This window comes from Amblyomma mixtum, chromosome 3 (assembly GCF_055824585.1).
Source record: "Amblyomma mixtum isolate Tamu chromosome 3, ASM5582458v1, whole genome shotgun sequence".
Taxonomy (NCBI): Eukaryota; Metazoa; Arthropoda; class Arachnida; order Ixodida; family Ixodidae; genus Amblyomma; species Amblyomma mixtum.
The window spans coordinates 102,052,576-102,076,387 of NC_143014.1; the positions used below are offsets into that span (position 1 = coordinate 102,052,576).

Consider the following 23,812-nt stretch of genomic DNA (forward strand, 5'->3'; position numbering starts at 1 on the left):
TTTACATCGTAATTAATTTTTTGTAATTACCGGAAGTTGTAGTTCCCCAGACGAGAATGCAGTAACAGATTTTAGAGTAAAGTGCATAATATATTGATATCTTTAGCCACGTAGGTATGATGCCAGCCAGTCGGTAAAGGTAGCGAACTGTTCTGCTCAGCCTGGAAGCAAGTTTCAAAATATGTGTATCCCAAGACATTGTCTCGCTAAACCAAACACCAAGAAATTTGTGACTGGAAACTCTTTCAATCGCAGTGGTAGCATAATAAATATTAAGCAGATGTCGTTCTATAGTGTTAATAGGCCTGAAAATTGTGTAGTGCGTCTTCGAAAGATTTAGTGACAGTCTGTTTGCTGCCTGCAACCATGAGTGAAAGTTATTTAGGTATGCATTTGCCTTGCCTTCAAGTGTGCACAGAGCTCTATCATAAAAACAAAACGTTTGTGTCATCAGCACACATTACCGTGTCTGTTGAATCTGTTATATTACATATATCACTAATGAACAAGGGAGGGGAAAACCTCAGGTTGCTTGAGCCAACGTTTCGACAAGGGGACTTGTCTTCGTCTGGGCAAAGCGTTCATCATTGGCAGGGATTAAATAGGGCCTTCGCTCCGAGGAGGAAGGCCCCGGGTGGGGGAAGGAAAGTGGTGTGAGAGGGGATTCGTGTCAGGAAGGGGAGGGAGGTGAATCTTGATTCGTTAAGCTGCAATAGTGGAAAAACTTATATCCCGAGGGTGTGTAATGAACAAAGGCTTTGAAGGGGCTGCGACGGGGGGTTGGCGCTGGGTGGACCTGAAAACTGAGATAAGAGGATTAGTCAGCGTGGTACAGGGAAATGAGAACAAGGCAAACAAAATAGGCTGGCACTGGAAGGAGAAGGAAAGGGGGGACATTTCCAAGGAAGGACAAGGCAGGGGGGGGGGGGGGGGGTGGAATGGCTCGAGTTCAGAGAAAGCCAAAAGGTGGGGGCAGAGGGGGTAACAGGAATGTCATGGTTTCTGAGAACTGATAGTAGGGGTTTAGGAGAAAAAAAAAAAAAGAAGTGAACAAAGGGAGAGAGTGAGAAGGCCGGAAATGTGGTGGAAGATATGACGTGGGAAGGGTGCAAAGAGCGATAGTATACTCAGAAGTGCTTGTATTTGGGCGTGTTGGTTCATAACTTTTCAGGAGGACACAGGGGCGCAACAAAAGACACGGACATAGAAACAGACAGGGACAAGCGCTTGTCCCTGTCTACTTCCACGCCCGTGCCTCCCATCGCGCCCCTGTGTCCAGACCAGTTTTGACTGCACATCGTCAAATATTATCTACATACTCCAGTGCTCCTTCTGCCAGAAACAATATATCGGAGAAACCGGGCAAACAATGAGTGCCAGATTAAACGGGCACCGGGCTGACACAACACGGAATGAACAGAAGGCAGTGTCGACCCATTTTAATCAACGCCATCACAAATTCGACGAACTCAAATTGTTCATTCTTCAGTCAGGCTTCAAATCGACTAGGGACAGAAAATACAGAGAAGCATTCCTAATCCACAAATTTAAAACACTGCAACCAACAGGGATTAACATGTCCAGAGGAAACCTGGAATCTCTCTGGTACATTTCAGGGTTAGCATCATTTTAAATTAACAAATGTCTTGCACGTGGTCAGTCCATTTCCTAGAACCTCGCATAAGAATATTATCTTTTCAGGAGGACACAGGGGCGCGATGGGGGGCGCGGGCGTGGAGGTAGACGGGGACAAGCCCTTGTCCCTGTCTGCTTCTGTGTCCGTATCTTTTGTTGCGCCCCTGTGTCCTCCTGAAATGTTATCAACCAACACACCCAAATACAAGTACTTCTGAGTATACTATCACTCTTTGCACCCTTCCCACGTCATATCTTCCACCACATTTCCGGCCTTCTCACCCTCTCTCTTTGTTCACTTTTTTTTTTTTCTCTCCTAAACCCCTACTATCAGTTCTCGGAAACCATGACATTCCTGTTACCCCCTCTGCCCCCACCTTTTGGCTTTCTCTGAACTCGAGCCATTCCCCCCCCCCCCCCCCCCTGCCTTGTCCTTCCTTGGAAATGTTCCCCCTTTCCTTCTCCTTCCAGTGCCAGCCTATTTAGTTTGCCTTGTTCTCATTTCCCTGTACCACGCTGACTAATCCTCTTATCTGAGTTTTTCAGGTCCACCCAGCGCCAACCCCCCGTCGCAGCCCCTTCAAAGCCTTTGTTCATTACACACCCTCGGGATATAAGTTTTTCCACTATTGCAGCTTAACGAATCAAGATTCACCTCCCTCCGCTTCCTGACACGCATCCCCTCTCACACCACTTTCCTTCCCCACCCCCGGGGCCTTCCTCCTCGGAGCGAAGGCCCTATTTAATTCCTGCCAATGATGAATGCTTTGCCCAGACGAAGACAAGTCCCCTTGTCGAAACGTTGGCTCAAGCAACCTGAGGTTTTCCCCTCCCTTGTTCATTTTGTGATCGCCAAGGACCATCTACAACACCCTCTCTCTACCATATATCATTAATGTAAGTTATAAATAGGAGTGGCCCTAAGATTGAGCTCTGTGGCACACCTTGTGTGATAGGGAGCTTCTCTGAATTCTTTGAGTTAATGTGGACATACTGAAAACGGTTATCTAAATAACTAGAAAATGGCTGAGGAAATTCCACGCACACTGTAACAGTTTAATTTATGGAGGAGAATAGTATGATGAATGCAGTCAAAAGGTTTTCTAAAGTCTGAAACCAAATCAATAGTGTATTTTCTTGCTTAAATATTATCAATAATTTTGTCTTTAATTGTTAGCAGCACTTTTTCTGTAGACCTGTTCTTCAAAAGCCCGTACTGTGAATCATTTAATGTTATATTTGGCGAAGAAATTTTGTAGCCTGCTGTTGATGGCACCTTCAGATCTTTTAGATAATATAGGGAGAACAGAGATGGGTCTGTAATTAGTAATTTCGTTTCTGTCGCCATCTTTGTAAATCCTTTGTAATTATAAATAGAAAAAGCGCACTTCAGCGACCTCATTGCGTAAAACCTCTAAGTTCACGCCAGACAAGACACAGACATAACCTTTCACACTACGCCAATATTTTCTAAAACAAAATCCCATATGAATAGTTTCTTTCCACGTACTATACATGAATGGAATTCTATACCTGTCGAGGTATTGCAGTCACATAACTTTGCAGAAGAGCTGGAAAAACATCATTCTTCCACAAACTAACTGAAACAAAACCAGTGTTCGCAATCTGCTATGTTTCCTAACTTCTTCACTCTGTGATGCCTTTGTTTTTCTCCCCAAAAACAGTTCTGTTGTTTTGAGTAAAAATTGCCCGCCTGTTTGTTATTTCACATGTGCCACTCTTCATGTTTTGTTAGTTATTGTGCTGGTGCCAGAATATATTCATTGAGTAACACTGCTACACCCAGCATTATTTTTCGTTAGTGTTTATTGTTGTTTTGGATTGTCACACGTTTTACTGTATTGCCCCTCCTGCTAGGGCCAGTTTATTGGCCTGCAGTATCAATAAATAAATAAATAAATAAAATCAGACAAACTCTAGCAATCTTTAGGTCGTCCGGAAATACACCTGTTGTGAACATGAGATTTATGATATGAGCTAGAACTGCTGATACGGACGCGGACACATACTTGGGGTTAGGTTTTACATAATCGTATCCAGCTGATATGTTGTTTTTAATGTTATGTATTAACATGGTCACCTCATTAGGCGTCGTTGGGGTAAGTGTTAACGAATTCGGTAGTGGGCATGATGAGGTTTTGATATGTGGTATAATGGTCAGAATTATCAATAATAGAATTGGCTACATTCACAAAAAACTCATTCATAGCTGTTGCTAAGTCAAAACCAGTAAGTTTTCCATCAGGCATGATTATTTCATTAATATTACAACGCACGTTATCAAGTAAGTAGCCGAGTTCCTTCCAGACTTTCCTGTAATTATCGCGTATTTTGCAGGAACACTGGACATAGTAGTTAGTTTTGGTGTATTTAAGGTCGCTGTTTAGCTTGTCTCTGAAAGCCTTGAGTAGTTGATGAGAAGAACATTATGTTAAGCATAACTCATTTTTTGCTGTTATGTGTGTGTACCTTTTTGCTGTAATATATAACACTAATATATAATGTAGTAGCTTAAGTTTGCCTTTATGAGTGTGTGTCTAGAAGTGGTGGCCACTTGTGCAGGAATACAAGGATATTGACATAATCAGAATAGAAGGTGAGGACGGTTTATTAGGTGACATTGAATTCATCAAGTTTAGTGATGGCATGAAAGTTAGCTGCGGCAGTGACCTGTCTGAGTTATTGATCAATAAATGACGTAGAAAGTTTCCGAAAGCAGCACTGCTTGCATTATAAATGATCCAGATGTACTATATTGTGCTGCTATGAGGTAATGACAGTGTCAGAATTACGCCACATACTACTGGGAACTAAAGTTTATGGATCACGTGAGTGTTAACTGAATGGCATGCCTGTAATATTCAGTGGCCTGGCATTGTGCTACACAGAATGTACAGTCATGGACAAAATTTTACGAGATACCAGAGCGGTGTTTTGAAGCTGCCTCTGTTGCACTAGGCTGCGTTGGCCGATGACTAGGCACATCATCATCATCATCAGCCTGACTACACCCACTGCAGGGCAAAGGCATCTCCCATGTCTCTCCAATTAACCCTGTCCTTTGTCAGTTGCCGCCACTGTATCCCCGCAAACTTCTTAATCTCATCTGCCCACCTAACTTTCTGCCGTCCCCTGCTACGTTTGCTTTCTCTAGGAATCCACTCCGTTACCCTTAAGGACCAGCAGTTATCTTGCCTTCGCATTACATGCCCTGCCCAAGCCCATTTCTTCCTCTTGATTTCAACTAAGATGTCATTAACCCGCGTTTGTTCCCTCACCCACTCCGCCCTCTTCCGATCTCTTAACGTTACACCTATCATTTTCCTTTCCATAGCTCGCTGCATTGTTCTTAACTTAAGCTGGACCCTCCTTGTTAGCCTCCACGTTTCTGCCCCATAGGTGAGTACCGGTAGGATACAGCTGTTGTATACTTTTCTCTTCAGGGATATTAGTAAGCTACCATTCATGATCTGAGAGAACCTGCCATATGCGCTCCACCCCATTCTTATTCTTCTAGTTATTTCCCTCTCATGATCTGGATCTGCGGTCACTACCTGCCCTAAGTAGACATATTCTCTTACTACTTCCAGCACCTCGCTACCAATTGCGAACTGCTGTTCTCTTGCTAGGCTGTTGAACATTACTTTGGTTTTCTGCATGTTAATTCTTAGCCCCACCATTCTGCTCTGCCTGTCTAACTGATTGATCATGCTTTGCAGTTCTTGTCCTGAGTGGCTTAGCAAGGCAATGTCATCAGCGAATCGCAAATTACTCAGGTATTCTGCATTAACTCTTATCCCCAACTGTTCCCATTCCTGTCCCCGGAATATACTTCTTGTAAGCAGGCAGTGAAGAGCATTGGCGAGATCGTGTCTCCCTGCCTGACACCTTTCCGTATTGGAATTTTATTGCTGACTTCATGGAGAACTATAGTAGCTGTGCAATCGTTATAAATATCTTCCAATATTTTCACATAACACTCTTCCACACCCTGATTCCGCAATGCCTGCATGACAGCTGAGGTTTCCACTGAGTCAAATGCTTTCTCGTAATCAATGAAGGCTATATATAGGGGTTGGTTATATTCTGCGCATTTCTCTATCACCTGATTGATAGTGTGAATGTGGTCTATTGTCGAGTATCCTTTACGAAAGCCTGCCTGATCATTTGGTTGACTAAAGTCCAAGGTTGTCCTGACTCTATTAGCGATTACCTTTGTAAATACCTTGTAGGCAACGGACAATAAGCTGATCGGTCTGTAATTCTTCAAGTCCTTGACGTCTCCTTTCTTATGAATTAAGATAATGTTAGCGTTCTTTCAAGCTTCTGGTACTCTCGAGGTCACAAGGCATTGCGTATACAGGGTGGCTAGTTTTTGTAGCACAATCTCTCCTCCGTCCTTCAACAAATCTGCTGTTACCTGATCCTCACCAGCTGCTTTCCCTCTTTGCATTGCTCCTAAGGCTTTCTTTACTTCCTCCTTCGTTACTGGAGGGATGTCCCATTGCTGTGCTCGACTGCCTCCCTCAGTAACTTGATGATTACATTCGCTACTGTATAGATTTGTGTAGAACTCTTCGGCTAATTCAACTATCTTATCCATATTGCTGTTGACATAGCCCTGTTTGTCTTTTAGCGCATACATCTGGTTTTTACCTATGCCCAGTTTTCTCCTCACTGATTTTAGGCTACCTCCGTTCCTTAGAGCAGGCTCGATTTTCTCCATGTTAAACTTTCTTATGTCGGCTACCTTGCGCTTATTTATTAACTTCGATAGCTCTGCTAGTTCTATCCTGTCTGTGGAGTTAGACGTTCTCATGCTTTGGCGTTTCTTAATCAGACCTTTAGTCTCCTGAGATAGCTTGCTGGTATCCTGTCGAACCAAGTATATGCACATATGCGTCCTATATTCGTCCCCTTGCCAGTCTGATAGCTCGTTTCGCGTGAGCAGCTGCTTTTTCTGAGCTTGGGCGTGGGCGACCGCTTTTTACCGCTGGGCTCGTCAGCAGCCATATGGCCACCATAATCGGCACGCGTCCCAGCGACTGTGATGGCGGTGCGCATTCACAGCGGCCATCGCATTTATGGCGCGCTTTTTATCAGGAAAATGAAGCACAGTCTTGTTTTTTTCTTTCGATAATCATTTGTAACTTCTGGCCTGTGGTGGAGGATGGGTTTGTGCTACTGCCCGCTGTCTGTGAAAACTTGATGCCCCTCAACGACGAGCGTTAGCGTGCATCACAACCACTTCATAAATATTGTGCCGCCGTAAAATGTAAAGAAACGAAGGAATTCTTGGGCAACAAATTTATTGCAGTGAAACATAAAACTAAGGACAAAAAACAAAAACAGTCCAGGCGAAACTGGAAAAGACCACTTTCTAATACTTGGAGAATCCTCCGTTAGAAGCAACCACGCTTGCCAAATGGCGTGGCCTAGACTCGTAGAGTGAACGGGTGACTTCTGTATCACTGCATAGCCTGTCTGACTCGGTCTTGATGGCTGCCCAGAAAACGTCTGCATTGTCATTCCCAATGTGGGACCTCATAAGGTTGGCTTTCATAATACCCCACACGTTCTCTATGGGGTTCATGTCTGCCCCCTTCAGTGGACACGGTAGCTGTTGCATGCCATGTGCTTCGAGCACATCACTCACTCTTCGTGAAATGTGCTCGGGGCTCCTGTCCTGCTGCAATAAATAGCATCCATCTCAGAAAGGTCCATTAAAGATGTAGGGCAGGAACATGTCAATAATGTCCATTTACAAATCCGCGGCAAAGGATCCATCGATCCTCACTAGTGGTCCAAGGCCATTCGTTGTCATAACGCCCCAGACAGCCAAAGAGCAGCGACTGCTTGAAAACACACATGGCACCTCAGTCTAAAAAAACCATTGGAACCATTTGGATCTCCAACTCGCTCCAACTGGTTCCAATTGGAATGGTGTTCCAATTTGGACCAGTTGGGCTTTCAATTGGTGAGCCCAATTGGTCTTACCCATTGCATCCACTTGGTCTGTCCAACTGCACCCAATGTATCCATATGAATGTTTGCATATTTGACAAACAAGGCAGGACTAATGTGGTTCTTATAATAAGAGCTATTAGAAGCTTAACCTACTAAATTGTATTCATCATCTGCACCACCACTGTGGTTGCAATTAAGTAACTGCGCTCAACGCTCAGTGGACAAAGACCACTGGCCCCAGCATGAGAGCCTCATAAATGGGCTATATAAGTTGGAGCAGAAGTGTGTTCTTTGGATGTGTGTATTGAGCTAATATATGCTACTAGTTTGGTTTATTGGGGTTTAACGTTCCAAAGCGACTGAGGCTATGAGAGACGCTATGCTACTAGTGTTTAAATGTGTAGTGGTTCTTGTGTGTGATGTATGTGTGTCTGTTGGCCTTGATTTCCATAAAAGCAGGTTAATTTAAATTCAGTAGGAAAATGTTGATTGGCACCAGGCACATTGTCTCCCTGCAGTCCTCACAAATAAGTTTTCCTTTTGCACATTATAATATCTTGAGGTATAGAAATATTTCTCACAGTATGTATTTTGCAAAATTTAATTGAGTTATATTTTGTGAATATTTTCTGGGTGCAGTAACTGCCTGGCCTAATGGGTCCAATTGGTTGGTCCTTGGTCCAGTTGGATCCAGTTGGGTTCATTAGCCAGTTGATTTCGATGTTTTTTTTTTTTTTTAACGGGACCTATGGTGAGACATGCCTGCGCAGGGGGAAAAATGGTACCAGGCTTTAGTTTGAGACACCTGGGACAATTGGTTTAGGATCAAAACAATGTTTTCAGTGAAGCATGCTTTAGCGCTAGTGCGGCTCTGAATGGTACTAACCACGCCTCTAAGAGTCCACAGTTGTATATAGGAAGCGGTTACTTTTTAAAAACGTAGTTTCACTTCTAAGCAGGCAGGGGCAGATTTAAGTCACTCTTGCAAGGGGTGGTTCTAGAACCATGTCCTGGATATTGCATGCTGGAGAAGTGCTGTCCAATATGACTTCCCATGTAATATTTATCGTTTCGGACCGGGAGGTTATCCCTCTCTGCTAAATGCACCTTTGCTCATATTCTTCATACGAAACGACCAGTGCGCTCCAACCCGGGTGCGGCGGCAACATTTCGATGGAGGCGAGCTGATGCAAGGGCCCCGTGGGCTGTGCAATGTCAGTGCCCATTAAAGATCCCCAGGTTTTCCAAATTTTTCCCGATCCCTCCACTATGACGTCCCTCACAGCCTGACGTGCTTCAGGGATGTTAAGCGTCACAAACTCAATCACACCTAAACGATCAGCATTACATGATAATGAAAAAAGATATGCATACCTGCAATTCTTCGTTTGCCGAACTCGGCACTCCTGTTCCAAACTGGTCGAAAATGTGGACTCATTCGTGTATATGACTTTGGCCCAATCATCAGCGGTCCAGCCTTCAAAGCGTTAGCAAACTCGAGACGTTCACGGCGCTGTTTCACCATAAGGTGAGCCTTCTGGTCAGCCACGCAAGATTGCAGGCCAATCTCTTTTAGCTGTCGTGTGATGGCCTTCAAAGATACCGTCAATTGGAGCTCCTTGTGGATTTCTTTGGCACTCATGAATTGGTCGGCTACAGCCATGGCTATAATCAGAAAGTCATCCTTCTCTCGTGTGGCTCTGGGTCGATCTGAGCTCTTGGTGTCGGCAAGGATTCCACGGAAAAACATGAAAACATGTCCAGTCCGACGAGCTGTTTCCCCCTCATGAATCCCCATTACAAACAAGCAAGCGATCAGTTGCTGTTCCTCAACTAGCGCCCTCAGAGGCATTTTTGCAACTGAAAAAAATTCTGGATGAAGTTATATAGGTTTTGCTGAATATTACTAACCAATCATAAATCGAGGAACATTGATGACAAAGCAGAAATATTAGATGTTATGTAAAACTAGTGCTCGCGCTGTCTTATTTTTGTACGAACAGATCAGTTCGAGCACGTGTCAGCATAATCGCATCGGGAACCGAAGACTGCAGATTGCACTGTCATGTACCTCTTATCAACTCTGTGTGTAATATTTCGGCTTCGGTGCACTGCTTGAAAATTGACAGAGATCAGTTGTGGAAGCAGGTGCTGAGCACAAAAATATGCAAAGTGTGTTTGCCAATGGTCGCTGCTGTGCGGCTGTCTGGGCCGCTTGTCAAGGAGAGGGCTCAGACCTCTAGTGACATTGGACGGACCCTTTGCCTCAAGTGTTACGTAGACAATATTGAGGGCATCTCATGCCCTACGTCCTTGGCGGACCATTCTGGGATAAATGCTATCTATTTCAGCGGGACAGAAGTCCTGTGCATACTTTGCGGAGAGTGAGCGCTGTGCGTGGAGGTCGCGGCGTATGGCAGCTAGCACGGTCACCAAAGGGACAGGCGGATGCCATAGAAAATGTGTGGGGCTTGATAAAAGCTGACCGAATGAAGTCGCACTTTAGGAATGACAACACTGATAATTTATAGGCGGCCATCAAGACAGTGTAGAAAAGGCTTCGTGCTTTACAGATGTCCGTTCTTTTTACAAATAGATGCTGCGGCGTTTCGCAAGTGTGATTGCTGCTGACGGCAGCTTCTCGAAATAGTAGAAAATGGCTTCTGCGATGGACGCCTGGATTGCATTTCTGTTTCTATCCATTTTTTTCTTTTGTGACAGTAAATTTGTTGCCTAAGAATTCTGTCGGTTCTTAACACTTTTGGGCGGCACAGTAGTTACGAAGTGGTTACGTTGCATGGTAAAGCTCGCTGTTGAGGGGCAAGGACTGAATCTCTTCCTTGAGAAACAGTTTTGATACAGCGGTCTGTTTGCGAAATCTGGGCCTCATTTGTAGGCAAGAAGTTACAAATGATTAGCAAAATAAAAAAAAAGTCAGTGTTTTATTTCTCTCCTTAAGAAAACGGCATAAATGCGATGGGCGCCGTGAATGCACCCGTCATCGCAGCCACCGGGCTGTGCGCCAAGTATGGTGGTCATATATGGTGGCTGACAGTCGCGAGCGGCGAAAAGTGGCCGCCCGCAGCCAAGCTCGGGATAAGCGGCTACTCACGTGAAACGAGCTATCAGGCAGGCAAGTGGGCAAATATAGGACGCCCATGCTCCTAGTCATCGTCCAGCGCAGCCTTGACGCGGCCACTATGATGTCTAGACGTAGGTGCGCTGACCTGTGGGGGAAGTGCGCGCCCTTTTTTTATGACGCAGGGGTGGTGCCGCCGACGAAATCTTGGTTCGCGGCTGCTTCCTTTGGCCTTTGCTGTGCATGTATGAAGCCGATTCACTTCAGTATTACTGCAGTATATGACGTTATTGTGAGTAAACTGCACTAGGAAAAAAGATAGACGTGTGAATATTATAGTGTCAGGGATGCAGAGTTTGGAATAACTGATTGTTCAGCTCAGCCTTAGGTGTAGTATCAATTTTCTCCTGACTACTATGTTCTATAAGGCTGTGCTCTGAGTACAAGTTCAAATGCCACTTTGCGGAAATTTTTTTCTAGTTTTCTTCTGAAAATGTCTGGAGCATCATGTAACTGTATTCCATGTAGTTTAATGAAATGCATGCTTAGTGCATTAACTTGATGAACAGGGATCTGGCGAATTGGAAATGGTCAATCAAATATGTACTTATCTGTAAGTTCGATGCTGAAGCAAATGAGTAAACAAAATAAAGTAAATCATGGACATAGGAGTGTTTATCCGCACCTGTGAAATAACGACGTATGTGTCCACGTAGTCAAGTGCGCACCTCAGTGCTATGTTTCCTCACGTTTCCTCATCACTTCCGGCCTCTTCCTCTCCTGTTTTAAGCTGGCTCTAAGGTTCTTTTTTTTTTTTTTTTACCATAAAGCGCTAGGTCTGTTCCGAACGGTAGTGCGCTAGAGCTTGTGGAAACAGAAGAAGATAAAGTAGTTGCTGTCTCTTAAGCATTTCATTTCTAAATAGTGAATATCTGCTTCAGCGGTAGTGCCTAAAGATAGTCAACACAAAAAACGTTGTGAGCCCAAATTGAGGTGCGCGGAAAGCCAAATGCAACCGCGGCAAGTAGCAGATGATCCACACCCAAATGCCGGGCGGAGAACAGCCGCGCCAGATTTGCTGTAATGAAGCAGAGGTGCGCGCAACTGCACTTTATCCCATGCCGGTCAGCGCACCTACTCATCTAGCGACCTTAAGGCCACTGCACCACCTAGTGGTGCTGTGCCTCTGCACCACATAGTGGCGCGGAGGCAGTTTCAAAACGCCGCTCTGGCTTCTCGCAAAATTTTGTGCATGACTGTATTTGGAGCATCAGTTTTGTGTCTCCAGGCGCATATATCCAACAGCATCAATTAGATGGCTTTCCATTTCTTGGGTTTGGTGCAAAAATGTTTGCTCAACATGAGGCAGGAAACTTTTGTGCTTGACAGCCTGGAGCTCCATTTAGATAAGGTTGGACTTCTTGCTTTAATAGGCAGGGGAACAGAACGTTGTCACTGCGAACGATGCAAGCCAGGCGCCCTGTGGACATGAAAAAAGGGTACTAAAGGAGGTTGATGGTTTGGTTTGGTTATTGGGGTTTAACGTCCCAAAGCAACTAAGGCTATGAGGGACGCCGTAGTGAAGGGCTCCGGAAATTTCGACCACTTGGGATTCTTTAACATGCACTGACAACGCACAGCAAACGGGCCTCTAGAATTTCGCCTTCATCGAAATTCAGCCGCCGCGGCCGGGATCGAACCCGCGTCTTTCAGGCCAGCAGCCGAGCACCGTAACCACTGAGCCACCGTGGCGGGGCCTAAAGGAGGTTGAGTAGCATAGTGCCAGACTGCTAGTTAATGCATTGAGGTAGTAGGTTGATGCTTGCATGGTCCTTGAGGTTCACAGTTTCCACAATTTGATGGAGATGAAATATTAACAAACTCATGTGTTGTGCAATGTCAGTGCACATCACAGAATTCCTAGTAGTTAAAATTAATATGGAGCTCTCCACAATGTTCTCTCTCATGGCGCATGTACAACGTCAGGATGTTAAACCCTACATACCTTCCCATACCAAATACAGATTAGGTTGTCTTTCAGAATATTAATTTCAGTTGTTTGCAGCTGCTTCCTCATGGTTCTCTTGTTTACATTGAAAATAAAATCCATACGATAATAAACTTCTCCTAACTGCCAGTCATTGTATGCAATATTACCAGGAAAAGCTTAGGAACATGTTAGCAGTTTGAAATGAATGCGCTAGCCCCATCGTCACTCATAATAAACTATATTGGGACCGTACCCTTGCCCTTCGCAACAGCATCACACACTGGACTTTTCTTTACATACCTTCAAGACAGGGGCCTTTTTAGAAAACCTTTATACGTTCTTTTTATCACCAGCTGATATGTCCATGCCTAAATTTCTATACTTTATTTTTTCGTATTCACTTCTAAAAAATAATTTTCTGCACTCTTCTGCCCCTTTCTGTCCCCAATTCCTGATCCCCTCTGCTGAGTAGCACGTTCGCGAGTTGAACATGGTGGGTAAAATCTGCCTTTTCATTAGCAAGGACTCTCTCTCAGCAGTAGTACTGCTTCTAGATGAGCTGTCATGAATGCATCATTCTCTCATGGCCCATTGTTATACAGTTGCACTTTTTTAATGTTTAGTCCATCTTAATTATTTGTATGTTTTGGTGTTTAATAGTGTCTGTTCATGTGCGTGATTAGGCCTCATCATTACGTTGTGAACTGTGCCTAGCTGCTAAATATCATGCATAATCACCTTGAGTTTATTTTAGACTGAAGATGTTATTGTGCAGAATTTTCTGTGTCCCCAATTTCTCACCCCTATGCAGAGTGGCATGTTCGCGAGTTCAGCATTGTTCGCTAAAATCTGCCTTTTCATTAATGATTAGCAAAGAGGGTGGCTCCGATGATTGCTAACAGATTTTGATGAGCCCTCGTCATTACGTTGTAAACTGAGCCTAGCTGCTTAATGCTGAATATCGTACATAGTCACCTTTGAGTCAATTTTAGAATGAAGTTGGCATTGTGCAGAAGCTAATTTCTGTGTGCTACCGTGTGCATCTGGCCTCGTAATACTGCTCATGAGTGGATTCCCATGCTGGGCACTGTTCTTAATAAGCTGACTTGCATTGCTTGAGGTGTCTAATGTGCTTGTGTACCCAACTTGTGTATATAAACCTTGGATACTGTATGGTAGCATACAAGGTCATACGCTAAAAGCATCAAGAGCTGCTGCTTTTTGGTTGTGAGACAAGGGCCAACATAAAATGTGCTGTAATAAGAGCATCGTTGCAGCTTTAGGCATGCTGCAGACATCCAGCGAATGCTTTGCGCTAATAGCTGCATAAGAGCCATGATTTGGAGCGCAGGCAAAAAAAGTCAATGCTTGGCTTTGGCTGCATAAAGAGGCACTGTTACAATGAAATAAGAAGTCATATGAGGCTGATTCTCAAAGGTGATATTTTTTGCTTTCTGATAGCAGTTTTGGTAAAATGACGTGTTTGATATTTCTTTCTTTTTTTCATTCACCAGATGAAAAATACATGCTGTTTGGCTTTTGCCATTGAATAGGGCTTTAGTTATAACTTATTTTTCTCTGAAAACCATTTAAGTTCCTCTAATTTCGGTTTGTGCATGCTTCTTCACAGGAGTATATGTATCTACTTGTGTTTTGCAGGTGGACCTAGACAAGTCTGCTATTGATGTGGCCTTCCGGCCTACAATCCCACACTGCAGCATGGCTACACTTATAGGACTTGCCATAAGAGTGAAGCTGCTTCGTAGCCTGCCCCCTGTATTCAAGTTGGATGTCCGAATCCTTCCTGGCACTCATGTATCTGAAGCTTCCAGTAAGTACTCCTTTGAACATTTCTTCTCTCTCTCTGATATAAATTGCACTTCTTCAAAAAGCTTCAACAATTTTGGGAAAATCCACAGGAATTTTTGTCATGTCATGTTAGGAAAGCGCATACGCTCGTCATGTTAGGAAAGCGCATACGAATGCCATCTATCTGATATGAGCAAAGTCATAGCAATGTGAGAAACTCAAGTACAGATTTTTTTTTTTTTTCAATTTAAGCATTTTGGGTTCTTATGGCTTATTTGTATTTTATTTATTCCTAAGGCCATATAGAGTATTCCTAGCCTGGTAAGATAATGTCAGGAATAACTGCCTGACTGAAGTTTTCACCACATAAGGTGTAGCTACCATGATAATTTTTATGCATAGACCAAAGCCAAGTGGAAAAACTATGCAAAGACCTGTGGGGGACATAAGGCAGCAAATGTCACAGCAATATTCGTAGTCCTCCTGCACTGCAGTTTTGAACAAATGTGATGTGGCAGGCGTTGGCGGGGTGTTACGGAGTGCAGATATGGTGCTTCGGTTTATGCATCCGCATAGGAGCATATCTGTGTGGTTCTGTGAAAGATTCCAAGGATGCCGTTACCATATTTGAGCAGTTCACCTTTGACGTTCTCAGCAGTTTGTGCGCTTATAGAGCATTGATGGAAATGTCAAGAATAGCCATTGCCATGCTGTTCTCATGCCAAAGGCAAGTGACCATTGTCCAGTTATTCACCAGATAAATTTAACGTGGTGGAAATGGTCTTTCTCAGTTTTTTCAGCATCATACGATAATTTGAACTTTGGGGTTATTTGAACATCTTTTCCGGCTCCTTGAACTTCGTATTAACAAGTATTATTGTGTTATTCATGTTGCACACTATACCTTCTAGTCTGCCTAGGAACTGTGACGTCTTTGCTTGCAAAAAATTACGTGCAGAATTAACACCAAATAAAGGCTTTTTGAACCTGAATTTACAAAAACATTTCATGAAGGGTGACAGGTTCTGTGATTCTTCAGTTAGATCGTATTGCCAGAAGCAGAATTAGCATCAAGTTTCGAAAAGTGGAAGTCTTGAGTAGTCTGAAAACACGCCTACTGTCTAGAAGAGGGGGAACTTTACAATTTCGTTTTGCTCTACGAGGTCGATGCATACGGAGCCATCTTCATTACTCATGACTCCAAGCTCGACCTTGTCCTGTAGTTTGCTTTCATCTTTGAAAAAAGAGCTAGGGCTACTCTGTGTGGAATGCTGAGCTCAAAAGCTGTGCTTTAGCTTGATTTTTTATGCAAATTTTACATTACCCAGGCCGAACAACTGTCTTGGAAGCTCACTTTTTTTTTATCATTTCCCTGTACACTGTACTGTAGGCATGATGAGATTCACTGGTCACTGACCATGGTCAAACACAAATGACATTTCGGGAGCACTACGGCTCCCTTGTTCACACCAAAATGTCCTTTGTGTTTGACCATGGTCAGTGACCAGTGAATATCATAAAGCCATGATTCCTGACCAGATGGTATGCCGTCGAACCCTCGACTACAGTACTGTGGGCATGTACGCAATGTCTTCAAGATCATCCACTATGTAAAGTAACCTATTTTATGGTTCAGTCTCCACAGCGCTTCCATTGTAGCCACTTACTCATCTGATGTTTTCAATCAGGTTAATAGATTGATCATTTGAGGCATCTTGAATAGCTGTTGTTGTGGTTGTTGTGTTGGGTTTTATGGCACATAGGCAGCTAAGGCCATCATGCGCCAAGCACAAGGTATGGAAAATGTTTTCTGCGGGACTTAATAAAAATGAGGAACGCGATCAGTGGTGTAAAGGGCCTAAAAAGTTTAACTACCTAGTAATAACGGAGAAGACGAGATCTAGCAATGGCTAATGGTAAAAGCTTTAAAAAGGTCAGGTAGCCTCAGCGGCCATCTTTGGTTTGCCAAGGATGTCGAGGATCCCAACCGATAAAATAAAAACCTCAGCCTTCTTCACATGAATGAGAAAGTGGCTGAGGTGTATCATGCAATAGAGTGAGCCAGTGGTTAAATAATTATAGTTTTTCCAGTACGCCTGCTTCTTTTAAAAAGCTAAATATAGAAGGAATGTTAACAATGGCATTATCGTTTAAGAGCAGTGCTGGATGAAAAGGAATGCATTCGCTATAAAATTGACTAAAGTACTTTTTTCTCAGTTTTTCAAGTTTAACACAAGAGATTAAAATATGGTTAACCGTAAGTTCGTCTCCGCATTCTTCGCAAACAGGTTTGTCTTTTTTTGCAAGGAGAAAGTTGTGTGTAAGGTACGTGTGGCCTATTCGGAGACGGCATAAGATGACTTCTTTAAAACGTTCCTGGTGGACACACGACTTAAATTCACCTAAAACTGGTTTTACCAAGTGCAGTTTATTTTTTACTTCACTGTTCCAAGCCGACTGCCACTTTTTCCTTAGTTTTCTTTCTATTGATTTCATGCAGTCATTACAGGGTATACTTACTTTTTTAATTTCCTTTCCACGAGCCTTAGCAGCACACAAATCTGCTCTCTCGTTGCCTGTTATCCCAACATGACTAGGTACCCAGCAGAGTTTTATGTTTTGTCCTCGAGCTGTGGCTGTTACTATGTCGTGTATGATGCCACCAAGTATAGGAGTGATAGCGTTTCCAGAGTGGAGAGCTGTAATTACACTTAAGTAGTCTGTATAAATAATACTGTTTGGGAGGTTCTCGTTAACTATTTTTTCTATGGCCATACAGATTGCGTAACTTTCTGCAGTGAAGATGGATGTGCACTGTGGAAGTCTTATTGTTTTCTCCGAATTCCCTCGTACCACTGCGCTTCCTACGTAAACATCTGTTTTTGATCCATCCGTGTAGAAATCCGTAAAACTATTGTATTTTTCTTCCAGTGCAAGGAATTCTTGTATTTTATGTTGTTGTGGAGTTTGTTTTTTATGGAAGTGTGTAAGAGTGAGGTCACAGATTGCAGGAAAATTGTACCATGGAGGCAGTGGATTTCGTTTTGGTGCAATGGCAGGTAATGTGTCTAGAACGCCGATGTTTTGGCACATCTCTTCAAAACGCAGGAGGAGTGGTCTTATAGCTAGCGGCTTGTTGTTATACAGTGTTCTTGATGGGCATTTTGTGACTATGGGGTAACATAGGTGTTTGGGCATCGAACGGATTTTTAAAATGTACGAGCATGTGAGCATGGTTCTTCGGTCTGTAAGTGATGGTTCGTTGGTTTCTGCATAAAGACTGTTTATGGGTGACGTCCTGTATGCACCGGTGGAAAGACGCAAACCTAAGTTGTGTACTGGATCTAGTCGTTTAAGGTATGATGGTCTCGCTGACCCATACACTATACATCCATAATCAAGGATAGAGCGCACTACAGAGCGGTAAATTTTTAAAAGGCATGTCCTGTCGGCACCCCAATGTTTTCGTGACAATACTTTGAGTATGTTAAGGGATCGAGAGGCTTTCTTTTTCAGTGCATTTATATGAGGCAAGAAAGTTAGTTTTTTGTCAAAGGTTACGCCTAGGAATTTGTGTTCATATTTTACGGGTAGGTGTGTATTGTTCAGGTGTATGAGTGGGTCGCCTTGTAGGCCTCGTTTGAGAGAGAACATTAAGGCCACTGTTTTCTGAGGAGAGAACTGGAATCCGTTTCTGTCTGCCCACGCCGCTAGTTTATTTATTGCCAATTGTACTTGTCTCTCGCATGTTGATATGTTTGTTGACGTGCAGGCTATTTGAAGATCGTCAACATAAACTGAGTACATTATTGATTTTGGATTAGATTATTTTTGCTAACGAATTCATTTTTACGCCAAAGAGAGTTGTACTCAAAACACACCCCTGTGGTACCCCATTCTCCTGAACAAAGTTCTTTGACAGTGTTGCACCTAGGCGTACATGAAAGGAACGGTTGGATAGAAAATCACTTAGGCAGTTCAGCATTCTTCCGCGGATGCCTAGTTCTGCAAGGTCGCAGAGTATCCCGAACCTCCAAGTTGTATCATATGCCTTTTCGAGATCGAAGAAGACCACAAGACAGTGCTGTTAATGTATGAAAGCTTCTCGGACAGTATTTTCTAGGCGAACTATATGGTCTGTTGTTGAGCATGCCTTTCTATAACCGCACTGATGAATGTCGAGGAGTTCACGAGAGTCAAGCACAAAGGTTAACCGGGTATTCAGGATACTTTCAAAAGACTTGGCAAGGCAACTGGTAAGAGCTATTGGTCTATAACTAGAGGGGGATGTAGACTGTTTTCCCGGTTTCAGGATCGGCACTATTATGGCTTTCTTCCAAGCTTCTGGAATTTTTCCTAGCGTCCAAATTTTGTTAAAAAATTTCAGAAGGGCTTCAACAGAAGGTTGGGAAAGATGTGCCAGCATTTGGTAATGTGTTTCATCAGGGCCGGGAGCAGTCTGCTTGCCAGCAGATAAAACTCTGTTTATTTCTTTGATTGTAATTAAGCTATTGAATGGTTCATTTGCGCAACCGCTTGTTGGAAGTCTGTTTTTTTCAGCTGTGTTTTTATATTTTAAAAATGATTCGGTGTAGTGTGCAGAACTAGAAACTGTTGAGAAATATTCGCCTAGGATGTTTGCTTGCTCCTGTAAACTTGTTTGTTTATCTGGGGCTGTAAGGAAAGGAACCGTGAAAGGAGAAAGATTGCCATTTAATTTATGTACTTGCTCCCACATTTTCTTCGATGTAATTGAACTGTTTATGGATGTTATGTAGTTTTTCCAGGATGCTTTCTCAGCATTTCGACGGATACGCCGTGCATTTGCTCTTGCCTTTTTAAAATTAATAAGGTTCTCGTGCGTTGAGTATCTGCGAAACACTCCACAGGCTTTATTCTGCTTTTTTTTGGCATCTCTACACTCTTTGTTATACCACTCTTTGTGGCGCGGTCGAACCACTCCTGAGGACTGAGGGATAGCAAGACGTGCCGCAGCAATTTTAGAAGATGTAAACGCTTCGTTAAGTTCATCAATACCGAGATTATCTGTAAATAGTTGGTCAAGAGAGGCCCTTTCTTGAAATAGCTCCCAGTTAGCTGCGTGTAGCTTCCAACGATGTGGTTTAGTTGGGATGATTGATGGTGGTGATAATAAGTTAATTACCACGGGAAGGTGATCACTTCCGAAGGGGTTATTCAGGACATCCCATTTAAAATCGATAAAAACAGACGGTGAACTAAAAGAAAGGTCTATGCAGCTCATTTTTCCAGATCTTGGAGAGCAGTATGTGGGTTTTCCTGTATTGAGAAGGCAGATATTGTTGGACAGAATAAAATCTTCTAGAATATGACCTCTAGTATCTGTTTCTTCACTTCCCCAAAAACCAGAATGGGCATTAAAATCTCCAACAACAAGGTATGGCTCTGGTAACTGTTTAAAAAGTGCTTCGAGATCGTGTATTGTGACTGTTAGGTGTGGTTCGAGGTATATAGAACATATTGTTATTGTTTTGAAATGTACAATAGTGACTGCAACAGCTTCAAATCTAGTTTTAAGTTTGGCTTCGTGAGTCGCAACATAGCGACACCTCCCGAGAGCCGACTTGAGTGCTCTCTATCACAGCGGAAGACTTTATATTTTTTCAAGATATTCTTATGTTGAGGTCCTAAGTTTGTTTCTTGTAAGCAGAGAGCTACAGGAGAGAATGAGTTTAAGAGGTCCTTTACATCGCTGTAATTATTCAATAGACCTCGGCAGTTCCAATGAATTAGGAATGCCATTTTTTCTACTTTGGGGGAAAAAAGGACAAAGACCTAGGCTCCCGGTTTACTGGGACCTGTGATATGAGTTTTTGGTTTTTTGGCACGCTCGAGTGAGCTGTGCCGCCCCTGCATTGTGGATGTGCTGGGGGATGTGTCCATTGCCTCACGGGAGGCGCTGGAGTGCCGCGAAGAAGCCGCGGCTGTGCGAGATGCAGACCTCCCCCGACTGGGGGAAGTCTTTGGGGCTGCCGACTCGCGGGCGGGCAAGCCCTTTTCAAGAAATGGCAGGACAGCTTTCGCCGCGTCTGCCGGGGGCGCAGATGGCCCTGCCGCAGGCTCACTGCGCGTGGCCTGGGCAGGTGCCAAAGGCCGGTGTGGTGCCCCGCCCCGTTGCACCACATCGGCGAATGTTGATTTTGCATTGAAGGAGAATGTGCCTATAGTATGTGAAAGCCGTTGACGTGCTTCTCTGAACGAAATGTTTTCCTTTGTTTTGAGAGTGATTACTTCTTTTTCGGTTTTCCATGTTGGGCAAGACCTTGAGTAAGCGGCGTGATTTCCTTCACAGTTGGCGCAGTACGGTGCTGCTTCGCAGTTCTCTGAGATGTGTTCATGTGAGGCGCATTTCGCGCATGTTTTGCGGCCACGGCAGCTCTGTGAGCCATGACCGTATCGCTGGCAGTTGTAACACCGTCGCGGGTTTGGGATGTAGTGGTGGACGTTTATTTTTAGATAGCCAACCTCTATTGATTCTGGGAGTGTGCTTGAGTTGAAAGTGAGGACTAGGTGCTTGGTTGGTATTTCCTTGTTGTCTTTCCTGATTTTTATGCGGTAGACATTGATGACATTTTGGTCCTTGAGACCTTCCAGCATTTCTTGTTCAGTTAGTTTGAGGAAGTCGGCTTCAGAGATTACACCTCGGACTGTGTTTAGGGATCTATGCGCAGTTATTGACACTGGGGTTTCCCCAATTGACGTTATGGTGGATAGTTTTGAATGTTGGGTACTGTCTTTAAGCTCTAGCAGAAGGTCACCACTAGGCATTTTCTTCAGCTTGTATCCCATGCCCAAGGCATCGGTCAGGCTTTATTCAACCAAGAATGGGGATATTGTTCTGGCAGTTATTTCTGTCTCTTCACAGTGCACAACATGGAATTTCGGGAAAATTTCTTTGGATTTCTGGAGGAACTGAGTTGTCACATCGGTCCGCACTCTCTTTGGAGGGCGATCATTTTGTTGGGAGGGGGGAGCCATAAGATACGTGTATTGTTCAGCCACGGTGCCAGCCACCCACCATGGAGCCCAACAAGGAGACGCGACAGGAACTTGCCCGCAAGTCCTGCCCACGCCAGCTGTACACCTTAACTATAACCTAATATGACTCAACTCAGGGTAGTTGGTCACACACGGTTAACCCTCGCCGCCATGAAAAAGAGGAAAAAAACGAAGAAAAGAGGAGGAGACAGGAGAGTTGTAAGAAAGAGATAGGAAAGTGAAAGCTAGAGGGGAGGATAGGAAAAGGCGACTGCCGATTTCTCCCGGTCGGGTCAGGCCGGAGGTGCCGTCTACAGGAAGCTGGGGCCAAAGTGGTGTGTTGCCTCCGCCGAGGGGCCTTAAGGGTCCAAACGCTCGGCATCGGCTCAACCACCAGGATCCCCTTTTCCCCGGACACGGCGATGCCACGCACGGCTAAGCGCGGATGCTCGGGTCCGTGGTGACGCATTGTTCACCATCATCCCCCTGCGGGGATGTCCCTGCGGATGCTCGGGTTAACCCCATGGTGTCGCCACTCACCAACGTCTGCATGCTGCAGACGCCTCCCTGCGGGGACATCTTGAATAGCGCATTCAGACAAGGACAAAAGAAGACACACAGGACTGTCTTCTGTTGTCCTGCTCTGAAACACTAGTCAGGATGCCTCAAACACTTATTCAGGCTTGTGAAACAGGATTTCTTTGGGTGCTTGCACTGGAAGCTTAATGTTGCCTTTTCAGACGGGAGCATGAGCCCTTTGTTGGGGATGCTTTCAGGGTTCATTCAGGGTGTACTGCCACCATGTAGACTTTGCGTGTACCATGCATGCTGAAAAAGCAACCTACTCATTCAGTGTTCAGTGGTTTAGGTTTAGACTAAAGGTGGTTTAGTCTCACTCCCCATCATCAGATTGGGGCCTTTGCTATGCGCTTTGCCTTTGTGCGAAATCTTCCTGAACAATAGGGTATCTGCTGTTCTCTGTTGCTGTTATTGGCACTGTTGGCTTCGAGACATGCAGGCTACTGCATACATGCCTGGCTATTTAATATGTGTAAGCTGAGTGATAGAATTATGTGCTGTGCTTACCTCACTATTGCATAAGTAACATTGTTCCATTCCTCTTTTTCTCTTCAGTCAACAAGCAGTTGGATGACAAAGAGAGAGTTGCTGCTGCCTTAGAGAATGCCCACCTCCTTCAAGTTGTCAACAGATGCCTCCTGACACATTGAGAACACCTCGTTTAAAATGTCTTTGGTATGTGCAAACAAGTGCACTAGCAATAAAGCATGACGTTATGCTGGAGATGTTAGCAGTGCAAACATCCTCTTTTATTGTGGTGAGCAGGCGGATGTTTTCTAACTTGAGCATTGGACATGATGCTTAGGTTGGAAAACATTCTTTCCAAGCAGAGATGTCGGACATCAGTGCACAAGAGTACTGTTTTAACACTTTGCAAGGCATGAAATTTTATCCTCACATGCCTGCCAATAGAAGCATTGCACTCAGAATGACTCTAGAAATTGAATGACGTCACTTTCAAGTTGTTTCAACCACTGGTTTTGTAGAATAAAAAATGGTACACGTGTACAGTGATGTGATTGCTGTACCAATAGCACCAAACTGTGGTAAAAGGCAAAGCCTGCTGCATGCTGCTACATTACGACAAACTACGAGGAACCTGCATTAAGTGTGCACCAAAATTCTCGGACACCACGTGTTATCCTACCTCTGAGTTAGGCAGCGCTAGCGGAAAGCGCAATTTTTCAGAGAATCCTTCAGTCAGTCCTTATAGTATATATATGTGGCGGGCACCATGATGGCCTGGCACGTTGTCGCCTCACGTAATGAAAATGGAGAATAGGTCTGCGTTGTGGTCATCCCGTGGTGTGTATGGCATGCTGGGAATGCACATCGCACAAACATTCACCAGCAGTGCTGGTGTTCACTTCCACATCCTTGATCGGCCAAAGTATGGAAACGGCATGCTAACGCATAGTTCTCAGTGGGCGTCGATTTTAGGGTGCGCTTTGTTGCCCTGTCAGAAAGAGGCTAACGGTCTGAGATAATTTTTTTTACTCATGTCGAACTGTCTCCCCGCTACGCGGTTTCCTTCCTCCGGCGCATATTTAATGGCATGCAACTTCAATTTTGCATCGTAGCTTCTGCACCTTGCGGGCAGCGTCATGTTGAGCAAGCAAAACCCATGACGCACGTGGAGCTATACGGATGCAACCCCAAAACTTTTGAGAATTTGACGGGACGGTATATTGCGGCAGGTCTTAGTGCCGCCGTCA

At 44.2% G+C, this 23,812-nt stretch overlaps 1 protein-coding gene and 1 pseudogene across 2 annotated transcripts in view; one reads left to right on the forward strand and one right to left on the reverse strand.

Moving 5' to 3' along the window:
* Positions 1 to 22,820, forward strand: part of LOC149351179 (cytosolic iron-sulfur assembly component 2B-like) — a 43,468-nt gene extending 20,648 nt beyond the window's left edge. For both annotated transcript variants that reach the window (XM_089580471.1, XM_089580472.1), the window contains exons 3-4: positions 14,352 to 14,523; positions 22,653 to 22,820. In XM_089580471.1, the coding sequence (XP_089436597.1) occupies positions 14,352 to 14,523; positions 22,653 to 22,747 (267 nt within the window). In that variant the 3' untranslated portion in view covers positions 22,748 to 22,820. The remainder of the gene's footprint in view (positions 1 to 14,351; positions 14,524 to 22,652) is intronic.
* LOC149351180 (uncharacterized) lies at positions 20,123 to 21,789 on the reverse strand (annotated as a pseudogene).
* Positions 22,821 to 23,812: the final 992 nt, after the last annotated feature.